Source organism: Pseudorca crassidens, chromosome 3 (genome assembly GCF_039906515.1).
Source record: "Pseudorca crassidens isolate mPseCra1 chromosome 3, mPseCra1.hap1, whole genome shotgun sequence".
NCBI lineage: Eukaryota > Metazoa > Chordata > Mammalia > Artiodactyla > Delphinidae > Pseudorca > Pseudorca crassidens.
The window spans coordinates 112,186,046-112,207,540 of NC_090298.1; the positions used below are offsets into that span (position 1 = coordinate 112,186,046).

At 37.5% G+C, this 21,495-nt stretch overlaps 1 protein-coding gene across 3 annotated transcripts in view; it reads left to right on the top strand.

The window, feature by feature from the left end:
* DDX46 (DEAD-box helicase 46) overlaps window positions 1-17,769 on the top strand; it is a 62,529-nt gene extending 44,760 nt beyond the window's left edge. Inside the window, exons 17-24 of one of the 3 annotated variants that reach the window (XR_010942112.1) lie at window positions 973-1,110; window positions 1,425-1,574; window positions 4,413-4,589; window positions 6,771-6,989; window positions 7,363-7,507; window positions 14,513-14,586; window positions 15,761-15,969; window positions 17,243-17,769. Coding sequence is in view for 2 of the 3 variants with exons in the window: in XM_067731786.1 (XP_067587887.1) it covers window positions 973-1,110; window positions 1,425-1,574; window positions 4,413-4,589; window positions 6,771-6,989; window positions 7,363-7,507; window positions 14,513-14,586; window positions 15,761-15,808 (951 nt within the window). In the remaining variant the exon portion in view is untranslated. Of the gene's footprint in view, window positions 1-972; window positions 1,111-1,424; window positions 1,575-4,412; window positions 4,590-6,770; window positions 6,990-7,362; window positions 7,508-14,512; window positions 14,587-15,760; window positions 16,371-17,242 lie in introns of those variants that run through there. The other 2 variants (XM_067731786.1, XM_067731787.1) reach the window with 2 other exon arrangements.
* Window positions 17,770-21,495: the final 3,726 nt, after the last annotated feature.

Genomic DNA, 21,495 nt, shown 5'->3' on the forward strand with positions numbered 1-21,495 from the left:
AAAGTTGAGGCACACTGACATTGTTACTTGACAAATTTACATAGCTAATAAGTAGTGATGGCATTTATTCTTTTAACCTGAGTTATTCTGTGGATTTGGGAAACTTTTTGTGTAAAGGGCCAGGTAGTTAAAATTGTAGCCTTTTTGGGCCACACGCAGTCTCTGTCACATCGGGTGTGTGTGTGTGTGTATGTGTGTACACAACCCTAAAAAATGTAATAACACTTTTAGTTCATGGGTCGTATAAAAGTAGGCCATGGGTCAAATCTGGTAACTAGGTACTCCTGAAATAAAATATTAAATCATGTTTTAAAATTTATAACAGTTCACTGGTAGGGTAGAGCGTTTTGTGAAGATGGCAATCTAATTGTAGTTTGCTATTCCTCTACTTACAACTCCAGTCTTTCTCTTGCCTGAACCAAAAAGCTGCTGGGGACACCTGCATCCTTAGGCTTTAGAGAATCCCAGGGAAGTGATGTAGCTGACTTCATTTTTGTATATGTTAAAAACATATCAGATATACATGTGTGTATGTTTTTATATCTTTTAATTGGTCTTTAAAAAATATGGGAAGCTGTATTCTAGGACGTTAATACAGGTTAGCTGGGGTAGAGAGGTGCAGTAGGTAGTGGAGGAAGGGAATGCAAGCAAAAAGGGAGAAATAAGATATATTAAAGTTAATACTTATGACAGTGGAGTTGTACATTTATGTAAAAATCACATGTATTTCCCTTTATGCATAAAAAGATTAGAAATTTTCTGGTTTTGCTTATTTTTAAATATTAAACTTAGGTATTTCACTTTGAACCATTAAAGAATTTGGTAGGACTCTTTTGTGGTCTTTGAAATTCTTTAGTAATGGAGTCATCTTAAAGAGGGTATATTAGGTGACTCAGATTTTATCTTATTTGTGATCTAAGGAGGATTCATCTTGTTAGTGTTTAATAGTATCACTTTTTCATCATTCACTAGGGCTTCGCCTATACTTTCATCACAGAAGATCAGGCTCGGTATGCTGGTGACATAATTAAAGCCCTTGAATTGTCAGGGACTGCAGTGCCACCTGATCTAGAGAAACTTTGGAGTGATTTCAAAGATCAACAGAAAGCTGTGAGTTTTTTAAGTCTCATTTTTATGCAAGTCATTGTGTTCTAGATCTTGAATATTTAATACCTGTAAATCTTGATAGGGTTATTTTCACTTATCTCTTTAGTGAGGAAGGGAAAGGAGTGAAAACAAAATGCTCCCTTTTGCTTCAACTTAGTATTTTTTGTAGTCTACATAGAGTTCCTTTTTCTCACATGCTAGATGAAATGTTTTTGTTACATTGTCATACACCACCTTGAAAAATATTTAATTGCCATAAATTCCTGAATATTAAAGTTTTTTATTATGAAATTAACTTTCTTGTTTTTCCTTGAAAGGAAGGGAAAATAATTAAAAAGAGTAGTGGGTTCTCTGGTAAGGGATTCAAGTTTGATGAAACAGAACAAGCTTTGGCAAATGAGAGAAAGAAGTTACAAAAAGCTGCTCTTGGTCTTCAAGATTCGGATGATGAGGATGCTGCAGTTGATGTAAGTATTGTTGTTCTAAGCCTTATTCTTACCAGTTGAAACAATTATTCCTTTGGTACTGGAGGTTTTACCATAGGCTTGTTTAGTTAGCAAGTTACTGGAAACTTTTCGTTGTGTACCCTTCTCCGTTTTTTTCTATGTATACAGACGTATTCACATATGCCTGTATTTCTGTATTTTCATAAAAATGAGATCATACTGCTTTATAATCTTTACAATAGTCCTATGTTGAAGTCTTCCCTTTTAGTAAATTCACTCTTATGCTATTCTTTGGTTACATATTTCATTATATGGATGTTCCACTGTTTAATGAATCAAATCCCTATTTTTGAATATATGGAAACAAACATGTTTGTTTCCATATATTTTTTATTTGGAATATACTTTACTGTACTTCATCGCTCATTCTTGAACATTAAACCTTGCACATTCGTCGCATTAAGTCTTGAGGATGAATGTATAAATGGAATTACTAGGCCAAAGGGTATATCTAATTTGGTCTTAAAACGTTGTCCGATTGTTCTCCTGCAAGGTGGGTACCAGTTTGCACTCACAATAGTGTTATATAAGAGTGCCTGGCTCCCTGTATCTTTAACATCATTGGTACTAATATTATTTTTTAATCTTTTACAATTTAATTGTTATACAACATCCTTAGTAATAATAATAGTCAACATTTATTGAGTTCTACTAAGTGCCATGTCCTGTGCAAAGTGCTTTACAGGGATTATTTCATTTACTTCCTCACAATAGCTAGATGAGTGGATACTCAGAGTATTCCCATTTTATAATTGAGGAGACTGAGGCTTAGAAAGAAATAACCTTTTCAGATTTGCATAGCTGTTAAGGGGAGGAGCTGGGATCTATACCCATTCTGTTCTTACTTCAAAGCCCATGTTCTTAGCTTACGGAATTATTTGTAACCCAGTGAAAAGGGACCCTGAGGACTCAGCAAGTTAAGGGTTTCCCAGAGTATTCTTTGGAGCCCTAATCCCAGGATCTTGAGCTTTAGATGTTTTCATTATAAAATAATTTTGGAAAATCTGCCTAGTATATACCACTATTAGTGGTATCCTATCAAAGGATGTGAAAAGTCATTAATAAAATAATCTTATTTAACTTTATTTGACACAGAAATCTTCCAACATATTTGATATTTGATCATAGAACTTTTTTGTTGTTGTTTTTGAAACATACCCTGTTAAACCTTAGCTCAGAACACAATTTAGGAAATCAGGAATTCAGTCTGATCTTGTCATTTCAGGAAATGACCACACTGGCTGTTAAGCACAGCCAGGACCAGACCAAGGTCTCCTATTAACTCTAGGCCATTTCTTACTAGCATACCATACTGGCTTAAAATTCAATTAAGTCAATATTTTAGTTATTTGTTACCATGTAACAAATCAATCCAAAACTTAGTAGGTTAAAACAGTAAACATTTATTATCTCATGATTCCTGAGGGTTAGGAAATCAGGAGCAGTTTAGCCAAGTAGTTCTTACTTAGGGTCTCATGAGGTTGCAGTCAAGCTGTTGTCCCAGGTTGCAGTTATCTGAAGGCTTCACTGATGCAGGACCATCTTCTTCCAAGATGGCTCAGTCACTTTAATGTTGGTAGGATGCCTCTGTTCTTCACTCTGCATTTGTGTCCTTACAGCATGGCAGCTGGCTCCCCCAGAATGAGTGATCCAAGAGAGAGCAAAGAGGAAGCCTTAGTACCTTTTATGACTAGTCTCTGAAGTTACATACTGGCTTTTCCACTTTTTTTTTGTCTGTTAGAATCAAATCACTAAGTCCAGCCCACATTTAAGGAGAGGCTCCACCTCTTGGAGGGAAGAGTATTAAAGAATATGTGGCATTGTTTTTAAAACCACCTCAGTTTTTTTATGTTACTTAAACATTTTTTAAAAATCTCATAATGAAATATGTTGATTTTTTCCTTCTTGTTAAAATATTATATAAGTTTTGTAAAAAAAATAGAGCAATACTAAAGTGAATAAAGTTAAAAGTAAAGTTACCCCTGTCATCTACCTCCATATACCTTCCCCATTCCTGATTTATGCATTTGTTTTGGATTTTAACGCCATGTATGCTGTTTAATTTAAAAGGATTATTTAAATGTTAGTTTAAAAGTAGTTGGTAACTCAAACCCCTTATTAGATAACAAATATTTTAAAAAGAAGATAAGTTGTCTGTTTCCATTTCAGTAAAAGGTCTTTCTAAATTAACCTAATTAATTTTAAACCCTGAAAAAAGCTTGCTCTTCATTTGAGATTTAAAATATTAGCCTAATTTTCAGCATTGCTCTTGCTTTGATGGGGAAACCAACCTTCATTTCTTTCCTTCCTTGAAGGAAAAAAACAATAAAGGCTTTTTTTCCTGATTCTCTTACCCAGTTTTTTAGATAAATCCAATTGCATTTTTGAAGTTGGGAAGAATTTTAGGAACCCTGTTGCAGCATTTGCCCTGGGAACCACTGACTGTATTTTTAGATGTCCACTGGTCTTGAGTTATTGCCCTTCGTCCAGCCTCTTTCATTGCAGTGTACGTAATTTGGCCTTAAGGCCTTGGCCCTGGAGAAAGCAGCTGCATCAAATTGTCTGCTCTGTCTTGACAGCACATGTTCTTCATTTACTGAATTGGGATGTATCTGTACCACTCAGGAGTCTGCTGAAGTGGTTCTTGCAGCCTTGTATCTCTGTTTCTTTCTTTCCTTCCTTCCTCCCTCCCTCCCTCTCTCCCCTCTCCTCCTTTCCTTTCCCCTTCTCCTCCTCTTCTCCCTCTATAAATTGGTATTTTTAATTAGATTTTTACTAATCCTTTTTCTTCTTGTTTAGATTGATGAGCAAATTGAAAGCATGTTTAATTCAAAGAAGAGAGTGAAGGATATGGCTGCTCCTGGAACATCTAGTGTTCCTGCTCCAACTGCAGGAAATGCTGAGAAGTTAGAAATTGCAAAGAGATTGGCTCTTAGAATCAATGCTCAGAAGAATTTGGGGATTGAGTCTCAGGTATTAAGTAATTTGTTCCAAGTCTTAGTACTTTTTGTAAGTTCTTTGATTTAAATGCTTTTCAGGAATTATGGCAGCACAAGTGAACAAGAAGTTATTTTAGACACTGAGGTAGTAAGCATTTAACATTATTCTCAATACAGAATTCTTTAATTATTATATTTGGGTGATTTCTCTAGTGTGGTTAACTGAGGTCTTAATGCCTAGTCTGGAAGGCCTAACTGTTAAGCATGTTAACCATGGATAATTTTATAAAGTAGTATTCTGATTGATCTTAACAAAATCCTAAAGAAATAACTCTCTTTTCTTTCTTTTCTGTTTATATTAGGTGGGTTATTGGGCACACAAACAATACCTTGGAAGTATGAATATCAAGTTACATAACTGAAACTAACATGGGTTTAGACAGTGGGAAAATGTGTTAAATATTTCACTTGCCTTGTTTCTCTTGGGAGTTTTTTGGTTAACTTAATTTTTTTTTTGAAGTATAGTTGATTTATACTGTTGTGATAGTTTTTGCTGTACAGCAAAGTGATTCAGTTGTACATAGATATATATATTCTTACTCTTTTCCATTATGGTTTATTACAGGATATTGAATATAGTTCCCTCTGCTATACAATAGGACCTTCTTTACCCATTCTCTATATAATAGTTCGCATCTACTAATCCCAAACTCCCAATCCATCCCTCCGCCAGCCCCCTCCCCCTTGGCAACCACAAACAAGTCTGTTCTCTATGTCTGAGTCTGTTTCTGTTTTGTAGATAGGTTCATTTGTGTCATATTTTAGATTCCACATATAAGTAATATCATATGGTATTTGTCTTTCTCTTCATGACTTACTTTGCTTAGTATGATAATCTCTAGGTTCATCATGTTGCTGCAAATGGCATTATTTCATTCTTTTTTATGGCTGAGTAGTATTCCATTGTGTGTATGTATATATGTGTGTGTGTGTGTGTGTGTGTGTGTGTGTGTGTGTGTGTGTTTGTATACACATACCACATCTTCTTTATCCATTCATGGACATTTAGGTTGTTTCCATGTCTTGGCTATTGTAAATAGCGCTGCTATGAACATAAGGGTGCATGTATCTTTTTGAATTATAGTTTTGTCCAGATATATGCCCAGGAGTGGGATTGCTGGATCATATGGCAACTCTACTTTTAGTTTTTTGATGAACCTCCATACTGTTCTCCATAGTTGCTGCACCAGTTTACATTCCCACCAATGGTGTAGGAGGGTTCCCTTTTCTTCACACCCTCTCCAGCATTTTGGTTAACTTAATTTTTAACTAAGGTTAAATTTTCATAGCATTCCTAAAGAACAATTTGTTAATTTTGACAGTATTTTTAAGATTTTGAGAGTTTGGGGACCTGCAGGGCCCTGTGTCCAGTAGCCTGTATAGGTTCAGGTCTCTAGTGTCCAAGTGGGATGACCAAGCTAGAGGCCAGTGGGCTGACCCAGTGAGGCAGCCACAATCAAGGCTCAGAGCCTTGGGTCTCTGCATCTGTTTTATTTAGCCAGTGAGTTACTATAAAGTGTTTACTGTACTCAAGCCTGTGCCTCTTCTGACAACAGGGACACAGCACCTCACCTAATATTCTCTTGGATTATTGCTACTAATAACTCTTTATTGTGAAAGCAAATGGCTCTAACTTTTCGCTGTTGTTAGAAGAGCTTGTGGTGTGAGTCGTGTATTACCCACAGAAGAATTATCTCTGCATTAGGCACATAGTAAAATTAAGTTCAAATTTAAAAAAATGTGTTGAGTAAAGTCATTTACTGTAATTTATAGAATGTTGGGTTGGTCCATGGGAGAAGGAAGAGCTCAGTGGTGGTAGTGGGCAAAGATTCTGATTCAGAGGAAAACTCCTAGTAGCCACAAAGTATGTAAATGATTTTAGAAATACACTATATTTGATATCAAGAGTTACCTAATTATGTATGATTCAGTAGAATTTTTAATGTAGAACTGAATATTATTGTTTTCTCATCAAGTAAGGGAGATATATTAAACTGTCTGTTATAAATATATGCTGTTAAATTGCACTTACAGGTAGCACTTTACATTAGAAAGATGCTTTTAGTTAGTGGCTTTCCAGAGAATACTTTGTGGTGGGATCTTTGATCTTGTCTCTGCCCTCATTTGAGATTTGACTGTAGGTCTTCTTTAACTGCAGGATGTGATGCAGCAGGCCACCAATGCAATTCTTAGAGGTGGCACCATCCTGGCTCCCACTGTCTCTGCAAAAACCATTGCAGAGCAACTTGCTGAAAAGATCAATGCCAAGCTTAATTATGTGCCTTTGGAGAAACAAGAAGAGGAGAGACAGGATGGTGGACAGAATGAATCTTTTAAGAGATATGAAGAAGAATTAGAGATCAATGACTTCCCACAGGCAAGTAACAGATTTAAACTTTTTTTTTTTATTGTAGAGTAGAAACTCCTTTTTTAGGAGCGAAAATGCCTTGTTTAAAACCCATGAACATTTAAATGGCTGCTTTACTTTTTATCTAGATGGGGAGACAACACTAGAAATTCCATATTTATGATTATATTCTAGTTACATTAGAATCTAAATGAATTTATGATGCAGGTATTAATTATAATCTTAATATTGACCATAATATGATTTAGTTAACCTATTCTTTGTCAGTACATCAGGTTTCTTTATTCTGTTGTAAAGTGATTTTTTCCCCCCACTCTTTTTTATTTTATTTTTTTAACATCTTTATTGGAGTATAATTGTCCCCCCACTCTTTATTTCATAGACTGCTAGGTGGAAAGTTACCTCTAAGGAAGCTCTGCAGAGAATCAGTGAATATTCTGAAGCTGCAATTACAATCAGAGGAACATACTTCCCACCTGGCAAAGAACCCAAGGAAGGAGAGCGGAAAATTTACTTGGCAATTGAAAGTATGTACTGTTCGTTCTGTTTCAATCTTGAGTTAGATCACTGTTGATATAGATGTAATAGACACAGAAAGAATATGAGGTCAGTTCTAGAGAGGACTGAAAATGAGGAACACCTATAAGAAAAAAAATAGTTTCATCTATCATTGTGGTCTTTATTTAGAAGTTTAGTACATATATAGAGGTAAATGATCTGTGTTTGGGACTCTTTCAGTTTTGACAATTTGGTCAAATTGAAAATCACTCTATAAGAAAACATGTATTTTCAGGACTGGTCTGTTTATTCTTCCAGTAAGTAGAACGTTCAGGCCAAAGTTTAGGTTAGAAAGTAAATCAACTATATATAATAGTCCACTTAATGCTTGTTTATCCAAGCAAATATTGCCTGTGATTTTATGCCTAAAAGTTCACACATACCTTTTTAAAAAATAGGATAGGACAATTAATACCATAACTCACAGGGTATATTTATTTCTTTATTTTTGGCTGAGTTGGGTCTTCATTGCTGTGCGCAGGCTTTCTCTAGTTGTGGCCAACGGGGGCTACTCTTTGTTGCGGTGTGCAGGCTTCTCATTGCGGTGGCGTCTCTGATTGTGGAGCATGGGCTCTAGGCGGATGGGCTTCAGTAGTTGCAGCACGCGGGTTGTAGAGCACAGGCTCAGTAGTTATGGCACACAGGCTTAGTTGCTCCGCAACATGTGGAATCTTCCCGGACCAGGGCTGGAACCCATGTCCCCTGCATTGGCAGGCAGATTCTTAACCACTGCGCCACCAAGGAAGTCCCTTAAAGGGTATAAGTAATGCGTTATCTAAGAGTGATCAGGTGTGTTTTTTAACCTTATTTTATACATTCATGAATGAATTCAAAAGACAGTTTCCAGTTTGATTTTCTTCCTACTTCATTATGTACTGCATGGTAGATAACTTGTCTCCCTTCATTTATATTTAATTTGAACATTTTTATAATAGATTTTTAAGCATAGACCAGCCACAGATCCATTTCATCTACTTAATGAACTAAGTATTTTTTGAACACTGGTGTTGCAGCTGTGAAGAGGTTTTACTCCATGTCATGTAAATCCAGAGTCTGCATATCTACTGCTTAAATGGCTTAGCTGGCTGCAAAGGAGCTCTCCCACACCTTGTATAATCTTAAACAGCAGTCTAGTCCTTTGAGTTATACACATCACTTCTAACAAGGAAGCCTTACTTGATCTCATTTCACCACTCTGTAGCTCTTTACTTGCTTTGTTTTTCTTCACAGTACTCATTACATAGAAATTATAGTATATTTTTACTTGTTTCTGTCTCCCCTACTAGAGCTCTGTGAATGCAGTGACTTTATCATCTGCTGTATTCCCAGTGTCTGACACATGGTAGGCACTTGATAAATTTTCTGAATAATACATCTGATCATGCTCTAGAGCCACTTCTCTTCTGCACACAAAATATTATTTGACAGGCATATCCATGTGATCTCTCTAAAGCCGCACCGTCCAATAAAAACTCTGATGGCTGTGGAGCACTTGAAATACATCCAGTGTGACCAAGAAATTTTAAATTTAATTTAATTTTTATTAACTTAAATCTAAATAGCCACATAGCTGATGGCTACTGAATTGGCTAGCTCAGCTCTAAAGTTTGTTGCTGGAAAGATCAATGGAAGTATAAACTGAAAGTATATTGTAAATAAGGTTTATCACTAGTTAGTATTTTCTTGTTATATTTTGGCATTCCTTTGGTTTTTGTGAGGACTTTATAACTGTATGTAAGTTCCTTACTGAAATAAATATAAACTAAAAATGATTTAAATATATATGAGGACTTTTTTTTTTTTTTTTTTTTTTTGTGGTATGCGGGCCTCTCACTGTTGTGGCCTCTGCTGTTGCGGAGCACAGGCTCCGGACGCGCAGGCTCAGCGGCCATGGCTCACGGGCCCAGCCGCTCCGTGGCATGTGGGATCTTCCTGGACCAGGGCACAAACCCGTGTCCCCTGCATTGACAGGTGGACTCTCAACCACTGCGCCACCAGGGAAGCCCGAGGACTTATTTTTAGGGTTTGATTCTTTCCTGGCCAAAACAAAGAATTTCACAGATGTGAAAATAAATTAGTACTGTGCCTATTTACTTTACTTTTAACTGGTGACCTCAAATTGTTTTTGTGTGACTTCTTAACATAAAGACTACAAGAAGAGAAATGCACGTGCAGTGTGCATCCCATTTACCCTAAGTAGAAGTTGTTTCCTGGTCAAAATGCTTGATAGGATCAGAGTAAGTTAAAAAACAGAAAAGTTTTGTTACCAGGATTGAGCTGGGGTTTTGTTTTTTTCTCCTTTAATAAGGGTTTGCCTGGTTGATGTAAGGTTTTTATTAGTTTCTGAGTTCTGATAAAATTGATTTTAATAGTTTTTGCAAGTTTATTCACTGCTTTTGTGGAGGGACAGGCTTTTGAAGTTCCCTCCTGTGCCATTTTCACTGATGTCACTCTCACTTTCGGACTTTTTAAAATGAAGAATTGTGGCAAAGGTAAAACTCAGATATAGCCTTTATGTTTTCCATATTATTGAAATTCTACCTTTACAGTACAGTAAGATTCATACATATGTTAAATGGTATGCAAAGAATGTGGGTCCAGAACTAGGCAAGTTGTATTTTTTTGTTTGTGATTGTGACTTTGAGAAACTGGATCATATCTATTTCAAGTCAGGTTTTTAAATGGCACCCTTTTATGTATCCTGAAAGACTTTCACTCTGCCAATGACTCAGTGTGTTTCTGAATCATGTGACACCGTTCCTTATTGTGAGGCAAAATGCGGGTTGCTGGCACCTCAGCGTTCAAGGAGAGAAAATTACACTGAAATCTTTCTGCACTTGGAACTGGACAGCTCTCTCTTCCTACTGTGTTCATTAGGCCATACAGGATGTCATTCAGTAGAATCTGATGATAAAACCTTTTGTAAACATGGAGTCATCCTTCTATATTCAGCTTGAATGTCATAGGTGTCATTTAAGCAAAACCAGTATTGTATTTTTTTTTTGCAATAACATAACTGTAGTTTATTCTGAATATCTCTAAGATTTCAAAACCAGTATTTTAAATGACTGCCTTTTAAAGAGGTAAATCAGAGATGATTGTTTGCTTTGAAAAAGGATCCCATATATAATTTATTAATTTAAAGGTAATTATACTTATTTAGTGTAGTATAATTAATGTATGCCAGGTTTAATTTGTATATAACTTTATCACAACATATCTCCTGTACTACCAAGTGAAGTGAAATGAGAAGCCCACAGCTTCTGCTGACTTTTCCATCCACCTAAAATGGTTCCGGGTGCTTCTTTCCACTGTCAACTTGTACTTAGGAAGTAACATCTAATTTTTATAATCTAAGCAAGGTTTCTCTCCCCCAGTAAAAAGATAACCTTGTCAGAAATGAATCTTGAGAATTCTGGCAACATAAATATGCTAAATAAGAGCTGGAGATTGGTAATTAAAATGACCTAAAGCTTTGAGAATTTTCATAGATGATTAGATTTAAAGGATCTTTTAGTTTTTGAAACTCCAACCAAATCAACTGAACACTAATAGGATGAAAACAGGTGTTGGAAGGAGCCTAGTGTCATCTGTTTCTAGTTCTGTAATTGGAGGGACCCCACTGCCTGGCTCCTTAGAGGCTCTGTGTGGCTCAGCAGCTCCCGGCAGTGGGAAGGAGAACAGGAAGGACGTACGTGCCTAGCCAGCCTGTATAATTTATAGCCTGTTTTGTGACCCTCTGTTTTTACTAGTGGAGAATCCCTTAAAAGCAGCCAGAGTTGTTTTGGGACCAATGAAAGGAAATGCCACTTTTTCATGACAGCTTATAAACATATGTAACCTATTACCTAAAGAAGCTGTGTCAGTCAAAAATTTAAACTGGTCCAAATGGTCAGGCTCTAACTAAAGCAGGAAAATTGCTCTTCACTTGGAGCTGGGTGGGAGTATCATTTTCCTTCTTTTTAAAACAGCAGAGAATGTCAACAGGCTACACATCAACTCATGCCAAGTAGCATATTTTCCTCCTGAATTTCATTTTTTAAATAATTTTCATTCTGGCTTGGCTCTTGATTATACCCTTGGCTCCACGTTCATCTACCTTTCTTCCCTTCCAGCACCCACAGCTTTAAAATGTTTGTGGTCAGTGGCTGGTCGAGGTGTAGGGCTTAGACATGTTGCTCTGACTTCACAGCCATACTCATGGCCCTTTCCTTCCTGTTGTTAAACTGTTTCTTTTTCTTCCTCCTCCTTCTCCTCCTCTTCTTTCTCCACTTTCTCCTCCTCCCCTCCCCCCTCCCATTTCTTTTCTTCCTCTTCTCCCTCCCACTCCTCCCTTCCTCCTTTCCTCTCCTCTCCTCTCTATGGGTTCGAAAAAGCATATCTAATAAGGGGGGAAATTTTCCCATTTCTTGTGAATTGTTTTCCTTATTTGATTTTCTTATATAAAATGATAAGAACAGGACTTCCCCGGTGGTTCAGTGGTTAAGACTTCGAGCTTCTACTGCAGGGGACATGGCTTCGATCTCTGGTCGGGGAAGTTTCACGTGCCATGTGGGGCAACCAAAAAAAAAAAAAAATTTTTTTTAAATGATAAAAACAGTTCTCTACAACCCCAGTTCTTCTTTTATTCTTTGACATTTCACTCCTAGTCCTTAATCTCTAGTCTGCTTCTTTGGTCCAGCTCTATTCCTTTTATAGGTGTGCACCGTGTTACCTCTCTAGACGTACCTACTTCCTGGCATTGTCCCCTGGCTTCAAATCCCTCCACACTTAGCCTTGATAGCTCTCTAATCTCCGTCTCTCCTCTACTTCTGCTCCTTGTTTCCATTGGCCTTACTGAAATTTCCAACTTGGTGTCCCCTGAGCACCTCAGCCACAACGATCTCAGAATCGAATTTCATCTACTATCACTGCTAATAGTAGCACCTGTTCTTCCTCTTGGATTCAGTATCTCCTTTATTACCTGTTATTTTCTTTACTTGCTGCTCAACTCTTAGCATCTTTGTTCCTCTTCTTCACTGTTCACATCTAGTCAGAAAAAACATCTTGTCCATTCTACCTTAAAAATGTGCTTTCAGGGGCTTCCCTGGTGGCACAGTGGTTGAGAGTCCGCCTGCCGATGCAGGGGACACGGGTTCATGCCCCGGTCCGGGAAGATCATACATGCCGCAGAGCGGCTGGGCCCGTGAGCCATGGTCGCTGAGCCTGCGCGTCCGGAGCCTGTGCTCCGCAATGGGAGAGGCCACAACAGTGAGAGGCCCGCGTACCGCAAAAAAAAAAAAAAAAAAAAAAAAAGTGCTTTCAGGGACTTCCCTGGTGGTCCAGTGGTTAAGACTCCACACTTCCGCTGCTGGGGGCAGGGGTTCAGTTCCTTCTCAGGGAACTAAGATTCCACATGCCGCACACGTGGGCAAAAAAAAAAAAATGTGCTTTCATGATGGTATGAACATAATCCTGTGAGAGCCCTGAGGGAAAAAACACTTAACCCCACCTGGAAAAGTTAGGAAAGATTCTTGGAAGAAGTGATATTTAAAAGTTGCTCTGGGGACTTCCCTGGTGGCGCAGTGGTTAAGAATCTGCCTGCCAGTGCAGGGGACATGGGTTTGAGACCTGGTCTGGGATGATCCCACATGCTGTGGAGCAACTAAGCCCGTGTGCCACAACTACCGAGCCTGTGCTCTAGAGCCCGCGAGCCACAACTCCTGAGCCCGTGTGCCACAACTACTGAAGCCCGCGCACCTAGAGCCTGTGCTCTGCAACAAGAGAAGCCACCACAATGAGAAGCCTGCACACCGCAACGAAGAGTAAGTAGCCCCCGCTTGCCACAACTAGAGAAAGCCTGTGCACAGCAATGAAGACCCAATGCAGCGAAAAATAAATAAATAAAATTTTATTAAAATAATAGGGCTTCCTTGGTGGCGCAGTGGTTGGGAGTCCGCCTGCTGATGCGGGGGGCGCGGGTTCGTGCCCCGGTCCGGGAAGATCCCACATGCTGCGGAGTGGCTGGGCCCGTGAGCCATGGCTGCTGAGCCTGCGCGTCTGGAGCCTGTGCTCCGCAACGGGAGAGGCCACAGCAGTGAGAGGCCCGCGTACCGCCAAAAAAAAAAAAAAAGATGCATCATTAAACATATTTTGGAAAAAAAATTAATAATAATTAAAGTTGCTCTGGTAGACTACTTACTACCTACTCATCTTGCTGCAATATCTTTACAAGTTTGTTTTTCTAGTAGCCCAAAAGATCATAAAGAGATGAATGAGTACTTTGTATAATGAATCTCTTATAGTATAGCATACATGGTGGGTGCTTAATGTTTCTTGAATTTATAACTATACAAATGTCTTCAGCCTACCTCATCTACTTGGCTATCTTGCTGTGTTCTTTCACACACTTTTTAAATTTTTCAACCATGCTGTACTTCTCTTACTTTTCAGTAGTTAAGCATGACTTTCTTAATCTGTACCATTACACACATGATTCCCTTTGTAAAATACTTTTCATGTCATCTCTCCTCCTCCAACTTGGCTAGTCCTCCATTCATCTTTAAGACTTTGCTCAGGTGACACTTTTCCAAAACATTTGCTGACTTTAAAGAGCAAAATAAACATCCAATAAATATTTGCTAAATAAATGAACCTAGGAAGTTATATTTTCCTTTTACTTTTTCTTCTTCTCTTCTGGACAAATTGCGAATTATCTTTACTTTGCATACCAACATACCAAGAACTTGTAACACTAGTACCTCACTAACCTTAACACTCTTAACACTAACGTCACTGGCTACATTTGAAACTCTAAAAGTAATCATAATAATAAGCAGCCATGATACAATGTAGATGATGTTCCACCAGGTATTGAAAGACTATCTTGGCAAGTAGTACAATGTTGCTGAAAGTCATGTACTGATCTCTATGCAGTGGATAAACATCCAGCATAAATCTAATAATACAAATAATGTTCTCCACTCACTCACCAGGTGCCAATGAACTGGCTGTGCAGAAAGCAAAGGCAGAAATCACCAGGCTTATAAAAGAAGAACTGATCCGGCTGGTGAGTGAAAACCTCAAGGACTTATTTATTTGTTTTAGTAAATGTTTTATTGAACTATAATATAAATAAGAGAAGTAGACAAATGATATACATATAGTTTGATGAATTTTCACAAAATAAGCACACTGATGCGATCACTACCCAGTTGAAGAAATATAGAACATCACCAGTATCCCAGAAGCCCTGCTCATGCCCCTCCTTGTCACTATTCATTGCCCCCAAATGTAACATTATGCTGACTTTCAACATTGCAGATTAGTTTCGCCTAATTTTGAACTCCATATAAGTGGAATCAAATGCTGTGTACTCTTTTATATCTGATTTCTTTCACTCAACATTACTTTGAGGAAATCAGTAGTATTAAATAGTACAGTATTTAAGCATGTGAATATACCACAGTTAATTTATGTTTTAGACTTCGAGGTCATTTTAGTTTTTGGTTTTTATGAATAATGCTTCTATGAACATTCACGTTAATATATTATTTTCTTGAGTATATACCTTGGACTAGAATTGCTAGTTATAGGGTATGTGTAGTTTAGCAGAGTAGTTACACCAGTTTATATTACCTTCAGCAGTGTATGAAAATTCCAGTTTCTCTACATTTTTGCCAGTGTTTTTAAACTTAGGTGTTTTGAGTGTTTTTAAACTTTGATGAGGACTTAATTTGATTTTGGATAAAGCGGCCTTTTATAGACCACCTTTCCAAAGGAAGCAGACACATCCCTGTAAACTCTCCCTACAATGTGTACAGTAGCATTCAAAGGGATGAGGACCCTTTGAAAGGAAACATTATCCTTTCTCTAAGAATGTGTTTTTGAGGGCTTTTCTAAAATTTCCCTTACAGAACATTCTTTCGGGTGGATAAAAAATTTAAAGAATAGAAGGTACACAAAACGAGGGAAGAATAAAAACAACGTTTAAATCAAGTGACTTTCACCAAGGAGTGATAGAAAAAGAATGCCACCACCATTAAGCTGGTTCAGAACCGTTGTTAAGGAACAGTCGAGTGAACACAGGGAGATGATTGTTGAATAGTTCTTTCTTCCTCAGTATTAATATTTTTTATTTTAAATATCTGATAGTTTTATAAGTTTGCAAAGGAAATTACTTAACATATTTCTTTTTTTTTTCTCCCTTTTACTGATCATATGCCTTTTATTTTCTCTTGTAGCAAAATTCTTACCAACCAACAAATAAAGGAAGATACAAAGTCTTATAAAACATCTGGAAAAAACTTTTTACCTGTGCTGGTCTGTGATACATGTGGCAGTTGTTGTCTGCAGTTTACAGTGTATTTTAAGTTAAGATTTTTAAAATTCTTTCTTGCTGATTTTTTTTTTAAATACAAGAAACCAGTATTTGCTAATGAATTTTCTTTCAGTAAGTATCCCCAGAATTATCAAACTATATTTAAAGTTTTCATTAAAGTGCCCTTTAATGTAAATCTGGATAATATTCCAGAAGCGTAAGAAAATTAAAATATTTGGACTTTCCATTGAAGGAAATAAAGTATATAAGTCGCTAAGGGGCTTTTCACCTTATCTTCTTGCAATGAAATTGTGATAATCTCCTCAGAAAAGGTAAAATTCTCTAATTTTGTGACCACCTTGAGCTTAAATCTTACTTGACTCAGTGGAACAATATGAACTATATTTAAGAATATTATAATAGAATTTTTACAAAATGCATTCACAGTTTTTGTTTCAATTTTTATTATCATGTATGGGCCATAGTTGGACTGGTTTTTGGTTTTGTAAAATTAAAAATTTGTAGTATAAGAATTTTTTGCATTCCTTTACACTGCTAAGAGTTTTAGTATTTACTACTTTTAGGTTCCCCTAACAACCTCTGGCTCTGTGCCTAGCTACTAACTCTTTTCTAATCTTCCTTAAAAGAAAGTGATTTGTAGCCTATAAATATTAATATGATTGTTTTTTTCCCCTGAAAGTGTTCGTTTATGCATCTGTACATACAAACACCATACTAATCTGATTTTTCTTCAGGATTATTGAATAGGTTGTGAATTTTCTTTCTTAAAAAAAAGTATAATGGCACTCACATTTTAAACTTAGACTTTAAGCATTTCTCAGTGAAATTCATTTCACAAAGAATCATAAATTATATTTTTGAGCCTTCAGATATATTTCCTGAATATTCTAATTTAAATTGCTATAATTGGATCACCTAATTTTTTTCAAGACTCCTGGTGTATTAGAACTTCATATTGTTGTCACTTCTTGAAAAAATAAAATTTTCAGGAATTAAATAGATGTATTTCTTAAATTAAAAGATATAGAAGTTCCCTTGAGTATTCTTGACTTAGAGTTTTTAAAAAAGAAAAAAACCAAAGAATATTATAGCTGTTAAATTATTTTATAGTATGTTAGGTGGTTAAAGTGACAAGGAGTATCAATCATGATTTCTTCAATATAAAGTTATCCTTAATGAAAATCTAAGGTATAACTTGGAAATATTCTTGGATCCCTTGCATATCCTCTTTTTTTCTTGGAGGAAGAAAACAGACACAACACAGCAACAGAACCAAATATACCATTTACTATAAGATTTCAGGCATCTTGGGCTCCTCCCCCCTCCCCCATTTTATTTATATCCTTATTTTTGTTATCTAGTGATAGTTTGTTTCTTTTGATAGAATATGTTGCAGTCCCACGTTGATGGCAATTGGTGCTCCCTTCAGCCTGCTCCATGGTCACTTGGAGATTCAGAGTTTTACATCATTTTAGCATTATTACCTTTATGTTTGTATATCTAGTTGTAATAAGCCACTGATAGTACTTTGTTAAAATGAAGCACATTTCTCTGTTATTACATTTTTTTTGTTTTGTTGTTGTACGTGGGCCTCTCGCTGTTGTGGCCTCTCCCGTTGCGGAGCACAGGCTCCGGACGCGCAGGCTCAGCGGCCATGGCCCACGGGCCTAGCTGCTCTGCGGCATGTGGGATCTTCCCGGACCGGGGCACGAACCCGTGTCCCCTGCATCGGCAGGTGGACTCTCAACCACTGCGCCACCAGGGAAGCCCCTGTTATTACATTTTTTTAGTGTCACAGTCTTTGATTTTTAAGATTTGAATGACGTACCAGTTAATTTGTTTTTTTAATGCAATATCAATATTTGCTCATGTTTTCTAAATTCCTTATAAAATAAAGTTAATTTAGTCTGAGTTTTCCTAAAATTATCTTTGCTGAAATGTTTTCTGCTGTTTATCTAATTTTGTTTACATTGCTAGGCATGTGAGAGAGGTATTATACTCTCTGTATCTTTTTAAAAAAATTCTAGCAACACAAAATATATAGTTCTATCCAAAAATATCTTCCTGAAGAAGGCTCTTAGTCTTTAATGGTGTTTGTATTTGGCCTAAGATAGGCTGTAGGTGAAATAATGGGTCCATGTGCCAGTTGGTGTTTTATCACAGTGACACTCATTCTTAGAAAATGGAAGTATAGAATGAAATGATAATGGCTAGATTCTCTTCAACTCCTTTTAGACAGTTTTATTATCTGATATATTTCATACCTTACTAGCCTTGTTGGTATGCACGTGGTATTGAACTGGTAGTCACAGTATACCTGTGACTGCAGTCCTTTTGCGGGAGGCATCCCCTATGTGCAAAGAAGTTTTTGTTTGAGCAGAACCAGCTCTTGAGTACCTGGGATGTATAAATCCTATGAAGCCAGCTGTGGAGCCCACTTCTAAATAATTCATCAGCACCTTAAGAAACACATGCTAGAGAGCAAAGCCTCCAAAGTTATAACTTGTCTGTGTGTGAGCTCTTTTTCCTATGATGCCTTGCTTTGCTTTATAAAACCATCAGCTAAAGTCCTTTAGTGGCAGATAACATAGCACTTGTTTAAGATAAGAGCTGGGGGTCAATATCAAAAAAAAACAACCCAATCCAAAAATGGGCGGAAGACCTAAATAGACATTTCTCCAAAGAAGATATACAGATTGCCAACAAACACATGAAAGGACGCTCAACATCACTAATCATTAGAGAAATGCAAATCAAACCACAATGAGGTATCACCTCACACCGGTCAGAATGGCCATCATTAAAAAATCTACAGGGACTTCCCTGGTGGTGCAGTGGTTAAGAATCTGCCTGCCAATGCAGGGGACATGGGTTCGAGCCCTGGCCCAGGAAGATCCCAAATGCCGTGGAGCAACTAAGATTGTGCGCCACAACTACTGAGCCTGCTCTCTAGAGCCTGCAAGCCACAACTACTGAGCCTGTGTGCCACAACTACTGAAGCCCACGTGCCTAGAGCCCGTGCTCCGCAACAAGAGAAGCCACCGCAATGAGAAACCCGCGAGCCGCAATGAAGAGTAGCCCCTGCTTGCCACAACTAGAGAAAGCCTGTGCCCAGCAACAAAAACCCAATGCAGCCAAAAAATAAAGAAATTAAAAAAAATCTACAAACAATAAATGCTGGAGAGGGTGTGGAGAAAAGGGAACTCTCTTGCACTGTTGGTGGGAATGTAAATTAATACAGCCACTATGGAGAACAGTATGGAGGTTCCTTAAGAAACCAAAAATAGAACTACCATATGACCCAGCAATTCCACTACTGGGCATATACCCTGAGAAAACCATAATTCAGAAAGAGTCATGTACCACACTGTTAATTGCAGCACTATTTACAATAGCCAGGACATGGAACCAACCCAAGTGTCCATCGATGGATGAATAGAAAAAGAAGGTGTGGCACATGTATACAATGGATTATTACTCAACCATAAAAAGAAACGAAATTGAGTTATTTGTAGGGAGGAGGATGGACCTCGACTCTGTCATAAAGAGGGAAGTAAGTCAGAAAGGGAAAAACATACATATGCTAACACATATATATGGACTCTTAAAAAAAATGGTTCTGATGAACCTAGGGGCAGGACAGGAATAAAGACGCAGATGTAGAGAATGGACTTGAGGACATGGGGAGGGGGAAGGGTAAGCTGGGACGAAGTGAGAGTAGCATTGACATATATATACTACCAAATGTAAAACAGACAGCTAGTGGGAAGCAGCTGCATAGCACAGGGAGATCAGCTCGGTGCTTTGTGACCACCTAGAGGGGTGGGATAGGGAGGGTGGGAGGGAGGCACCAGAGGGAGGGGATATGGGGGTATATGTATACATACAGCTGATGCACTTTGTTATACAGCAGAAACTAACACAACATTGTAAAGCAATTATACTCCAGTAAAGATGTTTTAAAAAATTTTTAAATAAAAAGATAGGGGCTGGGGGGAAAATGGTAGTTGAAGTGAAGTCCAGGGTAAAAAACTATATTTTGTTTAGTAAAATGCCCCATTCTGGTCCTTTTTAGATGATGGATGCTAAGTACATGTAGCAGGCGTGAATTCTGAGTGGCTAGCCCAATGTCAATGAGAATACTCTTCCTCTTAGAACTGAGTCTGGAGCTACCAGTTCTTCACATTGTGGTATATAGTTTTATGTAAGAATTGGAATCTATTGACATTTTCTTATGCCTTCTGCTTCTGGCATGAAAAGCTGAAGTTAACCTTTAAAAAAAGTGTGTATGTAAATATAGAGAAAGAGAACGGATGAATGTGTGTGGATAGGTAGAGGGGATGTCTTAACATTTTATTCAGTTTAGGTGTTGTAACCACCAGAAAACCTTAATAAATTCTCACTGGAGTGAGGCATTTGACTTGGAGTATAGCAACATCTTACATGTTGCTTAGTGAAACATATGCTGTGTTTTTAGGCCAGCTCTCTGGAGCTAAAGGTGGCTACATTTCCATCACTAGGTAAAGATTCCCTGGTGTATTACCAATTGCAGATATTTGAAGGTCCTTTTTTTCTGTATCAACTTATAATTTTACTTGAGCAGGAGTCCAAGTAGAGACATGAAGAAAAAGTGTAAGCAAATGAATTCTTTGCAATATCCCAACAATATCAGTGGTCTCACCTTTCTGGGGCTTTATGGCCAAACTGGTATGTAAGTGCATACCATCAAATCACATGACTAGTGAGGAATTTACTTTTGATTATTTTTCTTGACCTTGTTCTCTTCCAAATATGGCATAAGCTTATAGAAGTTCATGATTTTGAAGCTCAAGCCTTTAAAAATTCTATATTTGTGTTAACCTTGTTCTTCTAGAGGGGTAAAAATGTGAAATAAAGTTTTAACCCCTTTGGAAAACTGGAACTCAGAGTTACTCTCGCAGATATCATTAGGATTACTGTAAAAGCTATAGAGTTTCAGAATTTAAGAAAATCCTAATTATCTTTAATAAATGGAAATACGTGATACTTCATGTTTTGAGTATTAGTCCCTTTTCACAATTTTGCCTATTATAGAATAAAGAAAATGTGAGGATTCAGTATGAAAAATGTGCTCTTTGACCACAGAAAAAGCATGTCATTTGAACTTGGCACTTGGTAGTAGGTGGATTTTTTTGCAGCCTGTCAACTCCCAGCAGTTCTAGAAGCCTTGGGTGTTTAAGTGTCCTTGGCCTTTATTCCTGAATTCTTAGGAGGCGCTCAGGTGCCTGTGTCCAGCCAGTGCAAGGTAATATCGAAGGTAATATTTTCTTTCCATACCTTTGCCTGAGGGAGGCTTCTGGGAGCTGAGATTCCTAAAACTGTACTGTAGACTTTTGAAAAAGAGTCCTCCCCATCTCCGAAGCCAGCCCACGGCCCAAGTCTCAGATTTGGAAAGCTCCATGGAAAGAGCAGGGGAGTGGATGTCTTTAAAGAGAGCCCAAGTTCCCCTGTAACTTTTTACAGTCTAGAGTTGCTATTATAAGTGTGTTTGGGATGGTACTAATTCTGTGATACATATTCAAGTTTGAAAGCCACTGATAATCTTCACTTTGTTTTGTTCTTGGATTTTGACTGCCTGTTATCTAAAGCAGTGGTCTT